The sequence below is a fragment of the Anopheles cruzii genome, chromosome 2 (genome assembly GCF_943734635.1).
Source record: "Anopheles cruzii chromosome 2, idAnoCruzAS_RS32_06, whole genome shotgun sequence".
Classification (NCBI taxonomy): domain Eukaryota; kingdom Metazoa; phylum Arthropoda; class Insecta; order Diptera; family Culicidae; genus Anopheles; species Anopheles cruzii.
This window is the reverse complement of record NC_069144.1, coordinates 7,584,201-7,607,972: the sequence shown is the minus strand read 5'-3', so window position 1 is coordinate 7,607,972 and position 23,772 is coordinate 7,584,201. Positions and strand designations below refer to the sequence as shown.

Here is a 23,772-nt window from a genome sequence, read left to right as displayed (position 1 = left end):
GGCAGACGGGTGGAGGGACGATCGACCGATGACGGTTGTGTGGTGTGACCGACACATCGGCCATTTGATACAACATAACCGCATCATGGCCCGCATGGCTAAATGTTCATTTACGTGCAATTTGATGCCCATTTCTGGCCTCAACCGCCCTGGATGCTGCTGCGCTTGTCTAAGCAGTGGACTTTTTGCATGGTCGATGCTCATTTGTATGCAGAATGATGCAAATCATGTTTTGAGAGCCGGAATTCACATTCCATGAATTCCAGTGGCCGGCCCGTCATCTGTAACGAAATCGTTTGATTTGTAAATAAATTGGCATTGGCAGTTGGAAAAACCCGGCAACCGGAAATGGATAAAACAACATGCTTATCATTGTTTACGGATCGATTAGCAAAACAGTGCCGGGTACGGAAAAACGGTGCCCATTTGCATGGTGAACATGTTAATCAAAATGGAATTTCATTAATTTACAATTGAATGGGAATTGTTGGGAAAATATACAACTAGTCAATAATACACCTTCATAGGAAGTATTAGAATTGCTTTGAATGAATATCATGAATTATTTTGTGATATTTGAAGTGGCAATTTGGTTTCTCGTTCTCTTTACGAGCACTAGTCCTGACCGTCCTTTGATTTCCTATTTACAAGGTTGGCCATTGGAAGTGGAAGAAATTGTTTCTTAAAAAATACACTAAAAAGACATATTTTTGCTGTTCATTTCAAAAATCTTTTATTCTAATCCAAGGAAATTTGTTCTAATTACTTTTTTTTTAAATTGTGTCACAAAATATCTTAATTAGAGTTAAATAGGCTAGTTTGAAATAGGTCTATTTAGACGCATTTTATGTAAAGACTTAGCTCACCGGCAACGCTAAACGTTCTTCCGATCGTCCAATTGTGTCCTCAATTTCCTGGATCCTCGCACACGGCAATCGACCGGATATGGGGATACAAATTTTCACCAGTAATCACATGTTGGTACCAAGCCGCACAATTAGCTTCGTTAACTCCTTCGTCCAGATCCACCTGCAAAGCCGCCCCACTTCCGGCATATCCGGGGGACGTTTCGCCGTCCGTCGTGCCATTAAGCTCATAATCAATCTTAATGATCCTTTTATCGTTCGGCTTCGTCGTCGTCGACGACGACGACATCCATCCTCTCATCGCCGCTCGTAATAATTGGGTGACGTGCCAACGAAACCGGGCCGGTTCGAAATCGGGTGCAAACGTTATCCTTGGCGGAGCCGGAATCCCGCCCCTTCTTCGACATCACGTTTAATGAGTGTGTTTGGGCCATTTTGGGCTCGTTTCTCTCTCTCTCTCTCTCTCTCTCTGTTACTCTCTATGCAGGCATCTTTTTATTCGACCGCTTTAAAAACGTTAATATCCGTATCGACTGTGATTTTACTAGGGCTTATCGTAGCCTACCACGCCTTGGAAGTTCAGGTAAGTGGCCATAGGTAAACGCCATCTTCCGAAAAGGATATATGGCGGGGGTCCGCATGGTTCTAAACTTTTAATTATCATCCAAAGAACGGAGTCCCGGTGTCACGGGCTGTCGCAAAATTAGCATTCCCGTGAGTGGTCGCCAGACGCCCGAATGGCGTCTTTTATTGTGTTTTAAAATAAATTGCCTTCCAAACATTGTTTCGGGAGCTCCCCCCTAAAAACCTAATCCTGTTACAATTTTAATTGAAAACTGGACTTTGTAGTGGACCACCAGCGGGACACACACACACAGACACAGGCCGTTAATCTTCTCTCGGGACGGCCAATGTCGGCCTTTATTAAATGTCTCTCCAGTTCCGTTTGGCTGCTGTAGTGTATGCGGTTGTTGACACATTACTGCTGCTACTGCAGTTGCTGCTGGTGCTGCTGCCGGCGTAGATCAAGCTAATAACGGACCACTGGCCACCGAGCGGTCAACCATCAACCCCGGCGGTTGGCCGTAAATAAATCTGGAAAATTTATTAGCTCTGCCTCGGACAGCGGAGGGTGTAAAACAATATCCCATCGGCCGTTGCAGACGCCGCCGATTGACTACCGCCGTCGCCGTGTTGCAGCGCTGCAACGACCGAACTGACGCTAGGCCGGTCGTTCGAGTAAACAGGAGCACTGGACCGCCGGGACGACTCTATAAAAGTGACTTAATGAAAATTTCAAAATCATGCAGCTGCCAGGCAAGGCCGGCTTCGGCAGCCGGGCCTGGGCCTGGGGCCCGCCAAAGATGTAGCAATTGTTGGCCTAATGCCAACTATTAATCGTACAAAACGGAGCAATTTTTGTGGACCATTTTCTCCGCCTTGCTCGGCCGCAACCCGCGTTGGGTTAAAGTCTTGCATCATAATGTTTTCATAACGTCCATTTCCTTTCGGCACCAGATTGCCCGAAAAGCGTCACCGTCGTCGTCGCCGGTGGACCAATAAAGTCGTGGAGTGAATGGGCCAAGGGGTCGTACGGCACAGAAATTAGCGCGCCAGCGATCGTATTTAACGTGTTTTAACGACTGATAAAACCTATCGCACAGCGAGCATAACTTGGCGCACTTATGGTCCCGGGCCACTCCGGGGCCGATAAGATCGGAACCAGCGGGCCAATCGATTCGCCCGGCCCGGCCCGACCCCGGTGGCCTTTTTCGAGTTCACTCGGGCTCCCGACATGAAGTGGACCCGCGCGTGAATACATTAAACCGAATGACTAACCGGTGAACCCCGGCGGGGGGGAAATTACTTTGGAAGTTCCGAGTTTTCTATGAAAAGTGTAATGGTTTAGCACCGAGATATGGACCGGTAGTTATGGCGGTCGTTAGTTAGTCAGTAGCCGGGCCGGGCAACTGTTTTAATTATTTACATTTCCAATCCAAGGACGACGACGATCCGTCACTATATTATCAGTTATTTATAGTAGCGCGCAGCTTTAGGGTCCCTCTGTGTGTGTGTGGGTTAGTGGGAGTGCGTGGCTTTCTTGACCGCTGCTGGGAACTTCTTGCTCAAGGACGACGGAGTTATAATTGCTTCCGTTTTCTTTTGTGCCTCCAGCTTTGTAAAGAGTTTGTATAAAAGTCTTACAGAAATTGATATATTTCGCTCTCTTTCTCCCTCTCTCTCCCTCTCTTTCTCTCTCTCTTTTTCTGCCAGCTTTTTATGATAGATAACTGTGCAGACGACTGGCGAATAGCGATGACCTGGCAGCGAATGAGCCAAATAACTTTAGAATTACTTATCTGCGCAGTGCATCCCATTCCAGGTCAATATTACTTTCTATGGACTACCAAACTAGCCAATAAGAACAAAGCCATCGGGGGCGAGCTGGTACCGTACGACGTCGCGTTATCCTTGCCAATGTTCCTTCGTTTGTACCTGATATGCCGTGTGATGCTGTTACATTCGAAACTATTTACCGATGCCTCGTCGCGTAGTATAGGTGCGCTAAATCGAATCAACTTCAACACTCGGTACGTACCGGCACGACATGCGTCCGCACCGCCCGTCAGCCCCCCCGGGAACTGATGTTGTCCCCGTTGTGTCGTTTCGCAGATTTGTGCTGAAAACACTAATGACAATATGCCCCGGAACGGTTCTGCTCGTGTTTATGGTTTCACTGTGGATAATCGCCTCGTGGACCCTGCGGCAGTGCGAAAGGTAATTACTACCATTACTACTACTACACGATCCTCTCATGCCCTTCATGCTCTGTCTTTCTTCACTCTTTCACCCTCTCGATCACTCTATCTACCCCTCTCTCTCTCTCTCTCTTTCTACTATTCTTTCTCTGTCCCACTCTGTCGCTCCATTTGTTTCTTCTGTCAACGTGTGCCCTTTCTCTCTGTTTCTGTCTCTCTCTCACTTTACTATCTCTGTCTTTAACTCAGTGTCATGGTAGTTGCCTCTCATTTCACCCCATCCCTCTCTCTCTCTCTGTCTCGCTGTCTCTCTCTATGTCGCTCTTTCTCTCTATACCTCTGTATCTTTCTTGTGCCATTTTAAAGAAAACGTCAAATCAAGCGTTGTCCCTGCCGCGGTATTTCCCTTTAGTCAATCCCGCGCGTTGTGCTAGTAAATCGTTCACCTAGTCGTCTATCTTCTTAGTTTTGATCCTCGATTTTCCTCGTTCCGCGCGGTTGTGCAAAGCAAGCCCCAATAACAAACCAAACTGTCACGCGTCACACACTGTTTACAGTCGCCACTCGAACACTACAACATTTTGTGTAGATAGAGAGCCAATAGATCGGAGTGGGCGACGCCACTTAAGCGGTCCCTTTTAAACAACACCACAAACACACAACAACACAGATAATCAACTGACAATCAACAGACACGAAAACCAATGCTTCGTTTCGATTGGAACCGGAATGCTTTTAGGCGTATCGTTGTCGTCTTTTTAGTTCCAACCAGTTTTCTATGTAGTGCGCCACCCCTAGAATGCTTTAATTGTCGCTTTTGTCTTCATTCGCTTAGCGCAGTTGCTAGCGGGTGGTCCAGCAGAATTCATCATCCCTCCTCTGCTAACACACACTTTGCTGGCCTACTTTGTCCCACACTTGTCCCGCATAATAACTGTCAAACGGTGTTAATGAGTTTTCGTGATGGATGTAATCTGATTCAACTTCTAAGCTTACTCCCGATTGGCTTTCGTGGTCGGCTAACGAGCAGATAATGGTACGGGTTGCTTTCGGCGCTTAATCCATCGCTTAGTAGTTTTCGGCCGCTTCCTTGCCCCGTTGCCCTGTTAGTAGCTTCCGCATACTAATTCTTGCGAAACTTTCGATTGCTTCGCCGTGCTTGTTCGATCTGTTCCTCTCAGGCGCTTGTTTGTTTTCTCGAGTAACACATCTTGCCACTTTCATCCCGTGCACGAGTTCCTCTTCCACGTTTACTCTTCATTTGTTATTCAACTTCAAATTGGTGGGATTCTAAATTAACGAATCAGGATAATGGGCTCTAGAGCACCAGATAAGAGAAACAGTTCAATCAGGATAAAACAATTGTCGAAAAGTGTTGTAATGTTCAATTTTATCTACACTGTCTGCACTCAACTCTTCCAGTTCACTCCAATATCTTGGCCTCTTGTGCACACTCGATCTTCATCTTTTCTTTCTTTTACACATGTTACGATCATTACTCAGTCTGTCACGTGAGTTAATGTAAATTGTAATACCTACTCTAGCATTAAGCATTTTTAGCATATTTGCATCATTGATTGAATAAGAAAAACGATAAACTTTGCGCCCGCTCCGAGAAGTAGTTGCTAGCCGGTCCTGATTCTACGCTCAGCTCGAGTCAGCCAAAACCAATCAAACCAACATCAAACTGCCCAATGCATATCGTCAACTGATTTCCAACACAAAAGCTTCTTTTCATACAGTTTATAGTAATTCAAAGTGCAAAATACGCTCCTCTCTGCTACCCAATGTTAGAACGACAAACATTAAAATGAACTATGTTTACGCCCACGTCCATAAGGCACCCTTTTGAGGCACGGGCCGCCACGTGCGTGGCCATAAACGTTATCGCATCGCAACGATTCAAATGCGGCGAAAAAACACGTGTCCAATCATCCAGCTTATCCAGTCCACCATAAAACACAATAATGAACACTTCGAAATGATTCCCCGGGTTTCCGGGTCCCGGTCCGGGTGTAACCGATCGCCCGCCGCGCCAACCGTCGTCACGAAACCACCGGACCGGAAACAGCGCCAGCCCGGCGACACGAACCTACGAACTAATGTTACCGACCTTATCGCGATTCTGTAATAGATTGGCCGCGGTGAACAACATAACCGAGACCGAGCATAGTGTTGTGTTTCCTGCATCATTATGCAGGCTGAGGGTTGAGCACCAAACCGGTCCGAACACAATCGGTCCGTCCCACGACCGAAACACGCACCGATCATGTAAATTGGGTTATCATGGTGGGGTTAATGTTGCAGAAAAACGTTTATCGAAAAGCACCGGCCTGTACGATCGAGTGTCGCTTCCAATTTATTGACTTGTTCCACGGGATTTGGGTTACTATTTCGTGCGCTGTCAGCTGCCAGCCTAATTCCGTCCCGTTTTCAAGCTGGAATTTAAATAACAATCTTTGCCCAACCGAGTAATTAGTGGCGTATGGCTCTAGAAGAGCGGAAAAAACTTGTCTGGCTTATCCCGACCCGTGATGGATAAAAGACGTGCATAGAATTGAAACAGTGAATGCATTGCATCAAGCACAATAACCCACCGTCACTTGGTGGCCCGACATCTTGATGATCTCTCGCACCAGCAGATTCTTTCAAGCGCCAGCATAATGTACTGTTTGCGACATAATTATCTACCCCTTGTGTCGGGTTTGTAAAGGAATTCTAATTACAAGTGGCTGTCCCTGGTACGTCTGTTTTTAAAATGAGCATCTCGTTATATAAATTGCTTAATTACAGCGAACTGAATTATTCTGCTCTAGCATTTCGCTAACCCGTCCCTACACCAGACAAACCAACGCACAGTTTTAGGTTAAAATACTTTATTTTTGCAATGCGAACGAAAACCAATTTCAGTCCCGCAGCGATGGTACCATTTTCCTAGAATGACGCATTCTTTCATTAGATGTATTAAAAATTAGCTTATTAGTTTTGCTGTCTCTCGAGATCGACACCCCAGTTTGAGGCGATAATCCAAAGCGGGCCAACCATCGACACCCCTGTAACCGTCACCGACCGTGTACCAGCTGCCGGGAAGTGGTGTTCGTGTCGAAAAGTGAAGAAAAGTAGCTCCAGATCGCTGCAAACTAGCAAACTATACCAATCCATCACCATCCATCTTGAAAGTCGTCTGCCTCGAAGCCTGGCGGGCTGGTCGTGTGCTTGAGTGCAATTTGTTTCACTATTTCGCATCGGCAGCAGCTGCATCGCTTCGGTCCGACATTCTTGCAACCGTCAATCTTCGTTCGTGTCAGCGAAAAAACGGGAACAAGAAATCAATACTTTTTGCCCGATTTGCCATAGACAGGCAGGCCGCCCCCCGGGAACCGCCGAAACAAATTCGCTTCACTGCCCCAACGGAATGCTCATTTTCAGCATCAGTAAGGAACGGGCCGCCCGTTGCGAAAGCAACACTTGACATTATGACGCACCCGAAAATGTAAAGAAAATAAACATTTAAGCGCTTGCCCTCTTGCCCAGTAAAGTGGCGGTGGGTGATAATTAGTTTAGAATTACTTTTTCGACACCTTTAACTTGTCAAGACCGAGCCGGAAAGACCGGTAGAAACGAGAATGGAGCGAACACTTTTAAATTAAAACAAACATCCGACGCCGATGGAGGCGCCGGGTGCTTCACGTGTTGGCGATGGAGACGCCTGGTGCTCCAAACAAATGCACGTTGGCCGCCATATAATCTTTCGTATCAACGGTCGGTCACACAACACTAAGCCGTAAATCTTCTAAATGTTAATTCGAATCGAATTTAATTCAATTCGGACTGATACCACTTCCGTTTGATGATTAAATTAATAGCCAGTAGTGACCACCTAAATCTTCATGCCCCGGACTGGGTATCCATTCGACGAGTGGCTAGCTTAACGGTTTGCTGTCCGACCACACCACACACACACTCATCATGGTCGACCGGAAACCCGCCAGCTGTCGTGCTGATTGTCACTCACCATTAAAATGTAGTTTCTACGGGCCCGAGCATGACGCTTCTTTTCCGGTCGTTTTACACCAGTTCTACGCTTCCTTGCATCTGTCCTTTCTACCGTAACGCCGACCCCAGCAGCTCCACTCGACCGCAAGGGGCCCAGTCTATTGACAATTTGATTTTCGTTCGCCTGAACAGCAAACCGGTCACGGTTGGGCTGCGTCCTCAAGCGCAGGGTCCCGTTACGGTGTTGTGTTCTTATTTAGATAAATTTCTTCCGTTTCCGGTAGTCACAGCGGTTGCTCCGGGCCTTGCCCGCACATTGAACGCTGAAGGTGCTTTATGGATTGTAGAAACAAACAAGAGCAATAACGCTTAAGTCGACCTGTTTCTGGGATCAGTTTGGCTAAATTATTGATTGCATATTTAATTAAAAATCGTAGAACAGTTTTACTATCATTGGTTCACTTTATGAACTATATTTCGCCAAAGGACATATCGATTCGATTTTTGGCGATTAAACCGAAATCTACATTCATATTTGCATCATGAATATGTAAGCGTGGAGACAGCATAAATCAATGTTCCGAGGACTCAAAAAAGTGTGTGGCTAGGGATCCGTAGCAGCAAAGAAAATCTCGCACAAGCAGCATAAATTTCCAGTTCCCAAAACGAAGGGACCGAGAATCAACGACTTGCCAAATTCGCCCCCCCAGAAAGAAAGTTCGGCAACATTATTAACAAGTTCCGAGGAAACGCTTTATGCAAATGAACGGTATGGGGTCCGACTCTGTGTTTGCCGTAATTTTGCCCGGGGGCTAATATGTGCTACGGTGAAGGACCCCAGCAAGCTGACTAATTCATCTAAACGTCAATACACGAACGGGTCCCCCGCTTTCGTGGCGGTCCGGCCCTTCTGACCTCCACCAGCCTCTCAATAAACTCGATTTGTGCGACGCTGGACAAAATAACGATTCCGGCGGCCAGCGCTTCCGGCGAGAGTTTGGCTCTTTAACGTTATGGCTGACGTAATGAAAATTTAAATGCAACGAAAACACAACACGAAAAGAACACACTAACTTTTACAATTCTTACATATTTTGACCACTGTCCGCGCGACTTCACGACGCTTGCCATAATGTCACGTTCGCACTCGACCCAAATTAATCTGAGCACAGTGTTGGTAACAACAAAACATTGTCAACTCCGCTTTTCGGCGCTTCATTCGTTGGTTGTGTTTTTGCTAATTATTTCGCAAAACTGTGAGCGAACCGAAACGCGACACAAACGCTTGGCATTCCTGCGTCACATCGCGCGTATTGCGCCTTTTTACGACCCAGGCGATCGGTCACCAACGAAAAAATGCCGGCAGATGTGACGTGGAAAAATGTATTCAACAAGCGTTGGTAGCAAACCACCAGCTCGGCTCGTAAACCCGGCAATGGTTGGATTAGGAAAAACGATCCGACCGTCACACTTGGATCGGCCACATATCCGCAAGCGAGACCGCTTCTATCGGCGTATCTTTTATTAGCCTTCGGGACAGAGAGAGGAACAAGGATAGCGTAGACTAAAGGGCGGAAAGAAAGCGCAGCGCAATATGCGTGATCAGGTCGTATAATGAATATCCATCATATGAGTCAGCTAAGGGGAGTGGGCGACCTAATTTCGGCTTCTTTCCTCCCAATTTGCTTCACTTCATTCATATTTGCACAGCTTGCACGCCCACTCACGGCCGGGGTCACAATTTTGCAAGCCAAATCCACATAACGTCACGCGTAAAAAAGAAACGGAGAGCGCACAATAAACTACACGCAACGCAACAGTGCCCCGAGGGTCGGAGCCAGAGTGTCGCCAGAAATCAAATATGCGACCCTCAACATTATTGAGTTCTAGCGACCGACCGACCGAGCGTCGTCTGACGTCGCGGAAACGTCGAGTTATGAAAACGACCGAACGAAGATGATGGTCGGTCCAAAACAGCGATGATCATTGAGGGACGTTGGCACAGGCAGACGAAGACACAATAATCAATCAATTTCATCCCACGAACCTACGATTGTTGCTGTATCAAAACAAGGGAGTAATGGCGGGCGCCTCGTAGAGTAGAGCTACGCTTTGCTTATTGCTTCGGTACGATTCGAATTTACCGTTTTATCCCCAAACGACCAAAACAGAGGTGCTTCTCGCAAAACATTCCACAACCACAGCCACACGCACACGGTCACACCCTCCTCAGCTGGCCACACTACGTGCCTTAGGGAACTAATCTGAGAGCTGCCTCCTTCCATGGGCTCTTCCGAGTTACGCTGAGATCTTCCGATTAGGCTTTTTTTTAATCGTTACGCGTTACGCGTTACGCGTTATACATTCCGATTCGTAGGTTTCTTGTTCTCTTTCTAATTTTAATTTGTTTATCGATTCGTTTCAATTCCTTTTTACTGCGCTCTTCGCTCTTATTCAGTTTTCCTTTCTTATTTTCCAATTTTCCATCATCTTTCAGCGGCTTTGGCTTCACCTTTTCTGCGCAAGTCGTCTTCAATTTTGCAGCTATTCTTTTCTTTTCCCAACTTTTATCGTGCCACTATCATTCTCGCCCGAAGACCATCTACTGTCTACCGTATTCTACCTTACCGATTCTAGTAACTATACATTCTACACGATGTGTGTGTGTGTGTGATGCCGGAAAGCCAATTGTTTTGTTGCAGTCCTTCCAATGTTTTCGATGTATGTGTGTATGTGTGTATGTGAGAAACTCCGAATGTGTACATTCGTTCGTTCGATCTTTACATACTTGTTATGATAATGATGATGAATGTGACATAACATCCTGTCCTGTATTCGGTATCAACGGCCTGGATCCTGGGCCACTATCAATCTTCCTCTCTCTTTCTCTATTTATCTCTATTTCTCTCTCTCTTTCTCTGTATCATTTCCACATAGTCTGTGTACGCTTATCAGTAATAGTTAGTGTCAAATATCCGAATCAATGTATCTTAACATTTGACTGTTACTACTACTACTATTATCTGTCTACTATATCCTTTCTCGGTGTAAACCTGTGTGGGGTCTTCGAATGAAGATGTTGATGTGAGGATTGATGCGTAATTTTTATTGAAAAAACCGGTTAGTAGACCAGTAATCAAACCCCAGGCAACGACATATTCATTCGAATCGATTACCCACGCATCACAACGTTAAAACTGCAAACTGAACGCAAGTACAAAGCAAGTACAAATCGTTGACAGACTCGTTGTTTCTTCTATATATCACACTCTGTTCTCTTTTACTGTCGTGCTAAACACCATCACCACGAAACCACAGTGTTGTGTATCACGTTTGACACCACCGACCTAGCGGACGGTTCTCGGTTGCAACGACCCGAGCATAATTGTTCTCCTTTGAGCAATCGGATTCGGGGTCCTTTTTCGGACTCCGTGTGTCTAGTGGGCTAGGCCAAAGAAAGAGCTACATTCGGAGTGATTGAGCAAATCGCTCTCTTTCTCTTTCTCTGTTCAATTTACAAAATACGATCAAAATGGCGCGCTCTTGGCGTTGTTGGCATCGAATATTCTCGTTTTCGATTTAAGCCGACACACACAGAGCGTCGTGACACACGAAATAATTAAACAAAATACATTTTGGGGGGGAATGATAAGAAAACGGGCAAATCAGTTCCCTGTCAGTTCGGAACGATCGTTTTACAACGGAAAACCGGAAAACACAAAACGTAGCAAAAACCGAAAACCAAACTCTCGAACCATTTTCCATTCGACCCATTTCATTCGGTACCGACCGGCCGGCGGGAAACACGGCGCAGGTTTCACGACGAGGAGCATGCCAATTTGTTGAACTCCATGTGGCTAACCGCGATCACGTTTCTCTGTGTCGGTTATGGAGACATCGTCCCGAACACGTACTGCGGAAGGGGCATCACGCTAACCTGCGGAATGGTGGTAAGTAGAGCCAGCAACAACAACAACAACCGCCACAACAACAACCACCACCTCCAGTCGGTGGACCTCAGATAGGGCCGCACCGCAAACAAAACACACACGCACCCACACGGAACCCAGCAACAGAGACCAAACACGCACACCACTAACCACAGTGACGCCGGGGCTGGTCAATCCGTCTCCTGCCGGGAGATCCTAAACACTCTAATCACCACCACACGCACTGACACTAACCGCCAATCGTGGGCCCGGGAAACAATGGCACGCGATCAGACTACGAGGCCGCCTATATACTGCGCGTGTTGGCCGCCTATTACTACTACCACTCCTACTACTGCTGCTGCTGCTGCTGCTGTTGCTGCTGCTGATGTTGCCACTATTGCTCAAAACAAACCCAACTAAACAAACAAAGTGAAACAGCATAACCTACACTTCAAAGAAGGATGAAGATCGCAGTTTGGGCCTTCATCTGCTGTCAACCGACGTTGACACGGAACCACCCGGGGATTAGGTGGGGTCCAGAGTGACCAAAAAGCGTTGGGTTTCAAGTTTCTTCGGTCCCAAAATGACAGGTCAGCTTTCTGACTCATCGAGCTTGACCCGCACCGAAAAGGGAGGCCTAGAGAGGGGGTTTTCGGGGGTCCGTCGCGTGAACCAATCGGCCCAGTGGGTTAAAACTTAATAACATCCCGGACCCGATTCGGTTGACGTCGCGGCCGTTTATAATGGATACCAGTGTCGTTGCTGTTTGGTTCACACAACGCAAAGGAGCGCAACAAACACGATCACGACCACTTCTTGCACAGCGGCCCTTCGTGCCAAAGTTGTTGTGCGTGAGTCCCTGTCTGTGTCACACTCGTGTAACTCACTCGCCCGTCGTCGTGCGTCGTTGGCACCTCTCTCTCTCTCTATGTCCTCTGTCTATGTCGCCATTGCTTCTGTTGTCTGTCTGTTTGAATGGGTTGTTGCCGTTTTGTTTATTGTTGTACTGTCCGCCCGGGGAGCCTTGGGGGACCAAGGTATGTAGGGGCCAGAAAAAAGAAATGAATAAATAAACCAATTTGGCTTAGCAGTCGGCTCCGCAAAGTGTGCGCGTGATTTGTGATTGTTTTGCCTCTTTTTGTTTGTATTTTGCCACAGTGAGCTGCACACACAAACACCGACACCGACACGTTACCTTCGCCGGCCGTCGTGTAGTAGTCTCGGGAGGCACACACCTGGCCGGTGAAGAACGAACCTTCTCGCTACTATTTGTTTGCCTCACGCGACTCTCTCTCTCTCTCTCTCTCTGTCTGTTGTGTTCGTGTCTGTTTGCTTATTTCCGTTTTGTACTTCGCTTTAGTTTCTAACTCACGTCTCTAGTGCCGCTTTCTGTTTGCCGGACCGGACAGTGGCCGCCAGCCTGTTCCGAGTTCCGAATTTGTTCATATTCATTTCGTTCAACTTACAGTAACACTACACCCACATACACACACACATACACTTCCAGTTCGATACACAGTAAATACTACACACTCTCAGAGAATACTTGATGTGACTCACGAATATCTGTTCGCTGCCGCAACCGTGTAACACGCGTGCAACCTTTGCATTGGTTTGGTTTGGTTGGTTGATTGATTGGTTTTGGCTGACATCGTTTGCTGTACAAACTTCAAACCGCTTACCGTGTGACTTATCGAATTTCGTCCCAACCCTCTAGGCACGGCATGGTACCGTGCGCGACATCAAAGCGACTCCCGGTAAGCGAGAGCAGTCGAAGAGAAAACGTCCTCCAAAAATAAAGGACCATAAAGTAGAAAAGATTAGCACAACGCGAGGAAGCATACGTAATAGGCGAGCTTTTTCAGCCTTTCGATCAAAGCAACCATAGGGTGTGCTGACTCTGCTACGTTAGGGCCCCGGAAAATTGACTTGATCGTTCTTCTTTACTTATTGTTTTCTCTCTCTCTCACTCTCTCTCTCTCTCTGCCTCTCTCTCTTCCACTCCTTCTTTACCTGTATCCCTTTCTACGTCCTTTTTGTCTCTCTTCTTTTTCCCTCTCTCTATTTTCTTTATCCACCTCATCGAACACACTGACCCGCAACTTGCCCGCGAATGGAGTGTCCCCCTTCTCTCTTCCCTTCGCCTACCTCTCGCGTACCTATTGTTCTGTTTCGTTCTCTCCACCACCGCTCTCTTTCTTTTCCCCTCTCTTTCTCGCTCTCTTTTGCCTACCCTCTGCCATCAACCAAAAACGACTCACCGCTTGCGCCCCCCTAACCTGGCGAAAGAAAACATAAAACAACCACAATCGAATCGCAATAGACATAAAAAAAATAAAGAACCGCAAAACAACAAAGAGCGTGCGTGCGTGCAAAAAAGAAACGAAGCGAAACGAAACGAAAAAAACAAATCTAGCATAATTTGGTTTGCCAACAATTTGTGTCTACAGGTTTCACGATGAAGAGCATGCCAATCTATTGAACGCCATGTGGTTAATCGCGATAACCTTTCTAAGTGTTGGCTTTGGCGATATCGTGCCCAACACGTACTGTGGCCGTGGCATTGCAGTCAGTACTGGTATTATGGTGAGTTTTGAATAACGTAAACAACAATCTTTGTTTTTCTTTCCGTTCTCTTTCTTCCTCTCTCTCTCTCTCTCTTTCTTCTACTGTGATTCTTTTATTCCAAACTCTCTTTCGCTCTCTCTCTCTCTCAGACACACACTTTAATACACTCACTATTGCTATCTGTTTACCACTTTCAATATGATTGCTTACACCGTTTTTCAGCTCCTTTTTACTCTTTTCGTGTCGTACTTCAACTTACTACCTCTTACTCGACTTGCTGGTACGACACCCCACGAACAACACGGTTTGTTTGTTTGTACACAATTTTGTTGTTAAGTTTCTACACCCAACATTCACCCAAACGTGCCTTGAACTGTTTGCTCATTTCTGTTCCAATTGCAGTTCCTTCTGCCTTTACTTTTTTGGTTTCACCACAGTTCTCTCTCTATCTTCACACAAACTCCCGCGTGTGCGTGAACGCGAGAAAAGATTTTTTGGGACTTTCGTTGTTGTGTCTCACTTTCTTTCAATCTTACTATTGTTACCCGTTTGCTCACCTCTCTGAACAACCTTTCTCACTAAAACCGTGCTGCAAACTCTGCTCGCTGTGTCGAATGCTGAACTGACCTGAACTGCGTATCGTGTAAAGACGTAAATGCAATAAAAGCATAAATTAAACTATTGATAACACTCAAACCACGCCATCGATCTCGGAACGGTTATAATCGTGAAACAAACATAGCATGAATAAGAAGCGAAAATTAAACTGCACAACATTGATCAAACAACACACAGGAAAATCGAACCCAAAACTCGCTAATTTCCATTTACTAATTTTATGTTTGCGATGATTGAGAACCCTTTTTCTGAGCCTTAAAACACTGCTTTGTTACACGCGATGCGCGTTTATTTGGTTTTCTTTCGTATCCTAATTAACCTACATTACATTCCAATTTTTTGAGTACTAACATTGCGGCGATAAGCACCTACTAATCGTATGGTCACATATGCTTTACCTGTTGTCGTGTTTGACTTGGATGGGGGTCTTTTTATTTCGCCAAGAGCCGACGATGACGATGATGCATCTTTCTCGCCCATTTCTTTTACAATTTCGGTGTGATGATTCGGTTGGGACCGCAGTACGCCCGTTCTCTCTTGACATATTCATCACCTTGCAGCAGCTTCCGCATCGCCATATGTGGCGCACGTACGCAGGTGCGAAAAAAGGTGTATAATCCTTCACCTGGCGCCACTATTAATCTCCGCACTGCTGCATCAGGGGCTCAGACCCTGCCTGGCGTTGGACCATCCATCAGCGCGCCTTGGAGGCGTCCCTTTTTGTGTGCGGCGAAAGAAAGATGAACACCCGTCAGTCAGTCTCAGCTTGTGTGTCGGACACGCAATCATCGCCGGTTATTGCGTCTGGCTCTCCACGGCCGAGAGCCAGAGATAACCGAAATGAGTCGCTCCGCGTCTGAAAAATGGCCTCCCCGGTGTCTTTTGTTGCATACCAAGTGCTGGGTGCGTGCTGGCAAGGACATCACGGGATGATGGTGCCCTCGTAACCGATGGTCTCCGTCAGAAGAAGCTGCTGCGGTCGTTGGGCTCTCTCTCTCTCAACAAGTTGGGCCCCAAATCGCACTTGTTGTTGTACTGGCCCCCGTCTGCCGAGACAGGATTCATTTATTCTAGCCTAACGGTCCCACCCCAACCCGGGCCACTCCAATCCGGTCCGTCCTTTTCGGGCTGCTAATCTCGGGTCTTGCTAGCCGCAGGGAATGCTGGACCGTCTTCGAGGGTCCCACGGTCCCCAGAAATCAGTTCAATAACAAAAGGGACGAGCAAACACATTTAACCGAAGCAAAAGCGCGGCTCGCTTGGATGGCTCCAGTGATACAGTGGCCCGAAAATTGATACACATGACACATACCGCGCACCATCCAAGTAGCCAACGGGCCGACGAAGGCATAAATTATTTGAAGTGTAATCTGACGAGCAGAGGGCGCCACGAGCTCGTTTTGCCTTTTGGGCACACGGCTAGGAAAACTATGCAAATTTATGTAAATCGGTCCATTCTGGGGGTGGCAGTGGGTGATACAGGCGTACGAGTAGATAGCTAGAGTTGTGACAACCTCCACCGGGTACGTGTGCGCCAAGCAAACTATCTGAAGATTGTGGGAAAGTTCAATAGCGAACCCTGCGTTGGAAGCCTCGGAGTGAAGAATTTATGGAGCGCCCACACACTTCAAGTCGGCACGCCACGCACGGCTACGCCATAAACGATATTAATGAACACTGATTTACAATCCCTCTGCCAGGGCGCAAATGGGTTGCGTAAAAGCGTGTGAATCGGAAGGCGAAGATCCTCTTCAATCGAGCCTGGAAGTGTCAAAGTGAGCCGAAGTCCGGACCACGTGCTCTATTTTGTCTGCAGGAAGAAGATCCTTTGTAGTCGAGTGTGCCTGGTAACGATACAATTCCTGACGGGGCTACGTCTCGATTTGCCACCCAAAACGGTCGTTCGGGCGAAAGACAACTCGTCTAATCATCACCGTCGAGAGTAAGTAGGACCGATAAGAGGACCGAGCACTTCAACTCAGCCATCGCCGGGCAGATAGTCACCGCTATTCGCGCGAATCACGCTGACATTTTAGCCCGCCCGCGAACACGGGACACGTAAATTTGGAATAACTTTTGGTCGTCAGATAATCGCGTAATGGCGGCACTCGGCGAGCATCGCTGATGACGCCACACGTAGCGTTGTTTTTGTGGGTCGTCGCTTTCACCATTCTCGGTTCGCGCTTTCTTGGCCCAAAACGGAGAACTTCTGATCAATTGGCCAAGATAGCGAAGCGACCGCCAGCCCGGAGAGAGAGAGAGAGAGAGTGTTTGATTTATGAAACGATTTCCTATCCGGATGGGGTTCCAGCACCGGCACCGGCGCGTGTGTTGGGCGGCGTCCCGAGATAAACGCGCGGCAAGAAAACCGTGAGCTTCCTTTCTGGATCTGGTCTCGGTCGGAACGATCCGTAATCTCTTCATTCTTGTAAATATTCATTGCTTCATATGCGCGCACGGCCACCGTTCGTCTTTCGGGGAGCACCCCAACCCAGTCTGGCTGATGTAGTGTGTTCCCTGTCCCTGTGTCATGCACGGTCGACAGGATGTGTGGTACATCGCCCAGCCGCGCATCGCTTGGGACCCGGCGCTGCTCTGCTCTAAAGGGCAGATCGCTATCTGCGTCGGTATTTATTGCACCATGTGCCCGGTCCCCGGTGGCCCGGAAGATTTAATAATAAAGTAGCCTTTTTTATTGCGTCTGCTGGTTCACCGACGCAGCATTCTTTAAATAACACTCAGGACCGCGCGCGGCTGGATCGAATTTGCCGGCCAATCTATCATGGGCCCAATCCGCGCCAAAAATATCACGAAATGTTATTCGCAAACTGTGCGTCGAATCTCATCGTTTACTATTTAGGAAAATGGTGCAAATGGCCAACGCTTTGCCTTAAACCGAATAATCCGCCTTCCCCAGAGTGGGAACTCTTTTTGGAGCCCCCTCAAACGCCTGCTCGCGTAGAGCACGTGTTTACGCACATCAAAGCGTAGGGACCTCTCACTGTCGAACCTTTTCTCCAAGAGGAGCAGTCAGAAAAAAACAACTGGAAGCAATCAAACGCAAGTGTTCGCAAGAACAAGTAACAGTTCTCCGTGAGGGCGCAAAATGACAAACAAAAACACATCAGCAGCAGCACCTCCCAAACATCCGACGGCGAGAGATGAACATGCTGTTACATTTTTAAAAAGCTTCCGACGATCCACCGCACGCCCAGTAAATCTTGCACCCGTAAAAGAAACAAAAACAACGGCAACCCAAGTCCTTCTTACCGGAACCGGAAACGGTGCGCTTTTAACCCGTAGCCTCAGCCACCTACTCCTTCACGTACTCGCCGAAGAGTACGTAACAGAAGAAAACGGCCCACGGCGCTTGCCGATGTTTTCACCTTTCTTGACACTCACCAATTCACGGCCCTCCTCACACACATGCTCGGGGTCGGGGTCCGCCGCCAAATCAAGCCCTCAGAATTCACTTATGCTTCAAAATCCGTGACCGGGCGCGCACTTACCGGCCGGGCCCCTCGACGTCGCAACTGATTGCACTGCAGCGAGCGGGGAGAGGGCATGGGTGCGTGGCAAAACAGCATAACATAATCAAACTTAAGGCCCCCCCAATAACATCATAACGCAGCACAACATACAACGCAGCAACGCGGCTTTGCGCTATTTCTTCATTTCGCTCGCTGCGCCACGTGATTGCGCTCGGTTTTTGGTGGAGTGAATTCTTGATTCGTTTACTTTTATTGGTTTTTCATTGTTTTTACTATTTTGTGAGCCATTTTTGCGGGAGGGCCGGGATGCCACTAACAAGGAACTAACAGCACTTTAACAGTCTAACTCCGTTGGTGCCCTAAATTAATCCAGAACGCTCGGCAAACGCAAAAGAAAAAAAACCATTAGGAAAGTGTTAACAAGCGCAAAAGCAGAGACGAAACACACCACAAAAATGCACACACACGAAGACACACGAGAAACTCTTACGTACGCATTGATACTCATCACACACACTTTCCCTTTAAAAGTAGAGAGCAATAAACTAAAGTAGAAAAGCTCTTTTGGGCGAGGTTTTGGCCACCAAAAACAAGCAGAACCAGCAACAGCAGCAGCGGCAGTGGCCAAAACCCAAATCACGGTACCAAATCGATCGGAATCGGGAACTAATCGGACTTCTCTGTGTGTTTCTCTGTCTATCTCTCTTCCTGCGACTGGACCGCGCTCCTCCTCGACAGGGTGCCGGCTGTACGGCCCTCCTGGTGGCGGTCGTCTCCCGGAAGCTTGAGCTCACGCGGGCCGAAAAGCACGTGCACAACTTCATGATGGACACGCAGCTCACCAAACGGGTAAGTAACACACGGGCACTCGCTGGCGCAGAAACCGGGCCAATGCGGCGGCAAAACAATATTCCAGTCGCCACACATGGCCTGGGCGAAGCAACAATTTACACACGTTCCGTGCCAGATCGGACAAATTATCGGCGACGGCGTAAATTGAGTTGGCCGATCGCCAGGGTGGTTTGGATTCTTTTCGCCCTTCGGGTCGAGTTCCGGACCTATCGACGACCTCTCAGGTCGACTGGACAGAAAGTGATGAAAACGAAGCTCTTGAATTGAACGCAAGCTCATCGGCAATCAATCGAGATGCACGACACACGATGCGGTTTTGTGGCGAAGGCGAACAAATTTTCCTAAACTTTGACACATTACCACCGGATCGGATCGGATCGGGTGCATTTATCCATCGCGCGGAACAAGAGCGATCCGTGTTCAGCGGAACGGCGGAGTTCAATTTCAAACGCACCTGAACGGATGCGGGTTGCGTACCGAGGTCCTTCCCGTCCATTAATCTTTGCCAGCAGCCGAACAGTTCCAATTTCCTGGTGCACCACCGCACACACCAGCCCGGCCAGATGGTGCGAACCAGCGCAGCGTGTCGCCGCCTTTTGGCCACAGTCGTGGCTCTAACTGTTGAGGTACACGATGGACCGGCTTCGTTAAAGGGTCCTCCACATATACTAACAGCACCGCACTGTAGCCGCCGACTAAGTAATGGGACACTCCACTACTGTGTTCGTTCCGGTCGGTCCTGCACCAAGGAGCCGAGTCTTTCCGGCGACCAACTGCATCATTGCACCTCTGTTTTTCGGCAAGTCCACCGCCAAAACTATCGGACCCGTCGACTATCGGATTGCATTTCCGGCGTAAGGACGGTGCGTTTAACGAGGCCACTGCTAAACCGACCCCCGGTCGGGTTGAATACGGGGGAACGGCCCACGGATTTCGAAGAGTCGAATTCGAAGGACCACAAAACGAAACGATACTTCATGCGGACTTGCGGCAAGTAGGGATCGAAAGCGATACCTGGGGCCCATAACTTTCAGCTAACCGTCTGTCGTCGTCAGCTGTCGTTGATGAGAGGGCCGAGTCTTGTGGACTCGGGTGCCGCTGCAAGTGATTGGCCGTGATTTGGAAAGTGATGCTAACTTTCCGTGAAACAGTTTATTTTACCCTTTTATAATCTGTTGATATTAAAGACTCAAGACTGACTAAAGTATAGAAATTTCTGCCTTCCGCCGTACACTTTTCCAGGAGGGTAATCCAAATGACAGGCAGGGATTACAAAGGCTCCTCTCGATGGCAAACCAGCTCGAGTAGCAGAGAAAGTGTGAGTTCCACTTTGATTAATAATATTTTGCCATCCGGCGTCGTGACAGGACCTTCAGGATCCGTCCGAAGAGTCCGATCAGATACCGGACAGGACAAACGACCGGCGACATCTTGACTACCGAGCCGGGGAGCGGCCGAAGAAAAAAGCAGCAGTATGGTCGAAGAAAAATTACAGTCCCATTCATTCTGCGGCACAATAATTACCGCTGTGGGAGTCGAACCTCTTTGGCCGACGGAACGGAAATCGGTGACTTGTGGTCCTGTCGGTAAACACCATCCTGGTGCCCCGTTCCCCGGGGCGCGTATCCATTTGTACCACAACAACGACCTAACGATGGTCGGGTGTCATCATCAACCCGGTCCCTGCCGAGCCTCACTAATCCACCTCGCAGGATAGTGGCCGCCGCGGAGTGCGGGCACCAGCGGCGGGGGTTTCCACTTCATTATAAACTTATCACCGGATCACGGGGGCTCACCGGCGACGGCCATTTCATTTCCACGGCCGATTCCTATCATCGCCCGGACGTTCAGTTTAATGGGACGTCCCTTTGGCCGAACCGAACCTTGAATGGTTCCTTGATTTCTTGGCCATACATCTTCGGAACCCCCGGAGCGCTGTCTGTCTGTTTGTTTGTCGAGTTGGGCACTTTTCCGAAGGACTTCTTTACGAGGTAGGCCACCGAGTTTTGGAGAGGTGCAATTCAGCAACTGGATGGAACGTGATCAACGTGAGTCAACAGCTTAAGTGGGTTTATGGCTGGACAGTAAACATAATGAAATCATTTTTGGGACCGAAATCGTTTCATTTTATGGGAATATATTGTGGCGAAAACTTGGGGGACCAATTGGAACCGAAATTAGATTAAAGTTCCTCATTTTCTGCCCATCTATTCCGAGGAAGCAAACACCAGGAAGAGTAGCAAGTCCACAGAGCAGATTTTAATGAGACCGATATTTTCCTTCTAATCCCCATAAAAACATTTCAAGAAAACCGAAGCTTCAGGGCATTCGAAAAACACCATCATTCCTGTTGAACCTCCCGCCGAACAAGAGCTCCTTCAGAGAGCAGAGATCAGGGATTAGATCGTTTCAACGTCCTTTCATGTTGTCCTCCGGGAATTTATGGTGCATCCAGCCGACAAGTGCAGTCATTTAACAATGCTTCAATGTTTCCTGTTTCTTTTCGCTCCCGCCCCTTTGTCAGCTAAAAAATGCAGCCGCCAACGTGCTACGGGAAACCTGGCTCATCTACAAACACACCCGGCTGGTGAAGCGAGTGAATCCGGGCCGAGTCCGGACGCACCAGAGAAAGTTTCTGCTTGCCATCTACGCGTAAGTAAAATCGAACACAGTCGGAGTGGCCACCTCACCTCGGAGCGTTGGCCACCCGGGATGAACATAAATCTCATAAACAGATTGCGTGTTTGTGGTAAGCATCTTTCTGGCCCCCGGGAAGACCCGGAAGCACTACACTCCGGACGGGACCGGAGTAGAATCTTCTGCCAACCCACTTCTGCCCACCACAACATCATCGCCATTTGTGGTGACGATCCCGTTGATTAGCTCGATCGCTTCGGGCGAACTGCAATTGTCGTACACTTCCGGTCGACTGCTATCAACCCGACGTCAAACCGTCATGAACCCCTCCCCATCGGGAGGGAAACCACACTCGAAAGCAGAAGTGTTGCCCCGGGCACCGGAACTGACTTGCGGCGCATTGAATGCGGCACATTATTCTGCCATTCAAATCGGGAAAAACCGATTTGCATCTCCGACCAACTATAATTGACGGGGCCCGGGACAGTGCCCGGTTAACTCGTCAATCATTTGAGTATTTTTTCCTTTCAATCCTCTTTTCATTTGGCAGACTTCGCAAAGTGAAGATGGACCAGCGTAAGCTGATGGACAACGCCAACACCATCACCGATATGGCAAAGGTAAGCCAGCGTTTTGCTTCGCGGATCCGTGACCTCATTAGTCGAATTCTATCGCATGCGGTCGTAACGTTTTTTCGGTGACAGATATCGAATCACTTAGTAGGCTGATTAATTGACAACAGATCACAACGATCAAACTGTCACTGACTTTTTATTTACACCGAAACCACAAAGTAACACTCCTCGATTCTTGAGTGGAAACCGTTAATGGAACCGTTTTCATTACCCCACAGACACAGAACACCGTGTACGAGATCGTTTCGGACATGTCGACCCGGCAGGACACGCTGGAGGAGCGAATCACGAGCCTGGAGGACAAGCTGGCATCACTACAGGTACGAATGGCTCTCGAGCCCACTCCTTGATTGCACTCTAACAACCCGGAATGTCTTCCCGGCCTCGTTGTAGACGCAAATCGAGAATCTTCCCGAGGTGCTGACGCGCTGCTTGACGCAGCACCAGGAGCGCGTTGACCAACGGCGCAACTTCCTGCACCCGGACGCCGCCGTCACCGGCTCGTCGTCCGGTCTGCCGACGCCAGCGCCGCCCCTCGGCTCGCCGCTCATGCTGCCCCACTCCAGGTACCGTGAAGCATGCCGCAAAAGTTTCCTCTTTTCGTAGACCTTCCCGGCCCGGCCTCAGCCCGCCGCTGTGTGTGTGTGTGTGTGCTCCAAAAACCATCCCAACCATGAACCATGAACCAAGTAAAGACCGTCGTTCCACCAGCACCGCCACCGTCGCCAGCATCGTCGTCGTGCACGGTCCGGTGGCGGACCGAATACCGGGTTGGAAGTGTCAGAACGGAAGTGGCCAAGTGGCCTGACCAAGGTCCTGTGTCGGTTGGGGGCCGATCCAGCCAATCACCCATACATGACACTAACACTAACACCACTACCACGTACCACTCCAACGGCCAGTGCCACAGACCTCGGGGCCGACCCCGACCGCAACCGACGGGCCTCTCGTTCCCCGCTTCCAAGTCGATGTTCGGTGTTTTGTGTGTTGCTCATCAAGGTTTCGTAAACCAGTTTCTCTTTTAGGAGCGTTCCGTCGTCCTCGACGCCCGCCTACCCGTGGCCGGCCAGCCCGATTCTGCCGCCCATCTCGAGCCGCACACCGCACCTGGTGCCGGAAACGTTGCTGCCACCGCCGACCACCTCGTCGGCGGTGGCGCTAGTGGGTGGCGGCCAGTACGCCGCCACGTCCTCCACGGTAGCCAATAACGTCGGTGGCGGAGGCAGCAGCAGCCTGCAGCAGTACGGTCCGGTGGCGCCGGCCTTCGCTGCGGGCAGTGCAGGCCACCACGGCACCGCGTCCTCCACCGGCGACACATCCCACGGGTGCCACCGGACCAGCAGCTGAATCGAGCCCAAAGAGCGCATCTCGAACTACACGCCACCGGAACCGACCACCACGGTACCAGTCACGTCCGA

At 48.8% G+C, this 23,772-nt stretch overlaps 1 protein-coding gene across 1 annotated transcript; it reads left to right on the top strand.

Moving 5' to 3' along the window:
- Positions 1 to 1,347: 1,347 nt before the first annotated feature.
- On the top strand, positions 1,348 to 23,701 carry LOC128277323 (small conductance calcium-activated potassium channel protein-like). Its single transcript, XM_053015769.1, has 10 exons — positions 1,348 to 1,449; positions 3,141 to 3,457; positions 3,540 to 3,644; positions 11,436 to 11,571; positions 18,969 to 19,079; positions 21,607 to 21,734; positions 22,270 to 22,339; positions 22,573 to 22,674; positions 22,748 to 22,920; positions 23,380 to 23,701. Exons 1-10 carry the CDS (start codon positions 1,348 to 1,350, stop codon positions 23,699 to 23,701), a joined length of 1,566 nt encoding a protein of 521 aa, XP_052871729.1.
- The last annotated feature ends 71 nt before the right edge of the window (positions 23,702 to 23,772 follow it).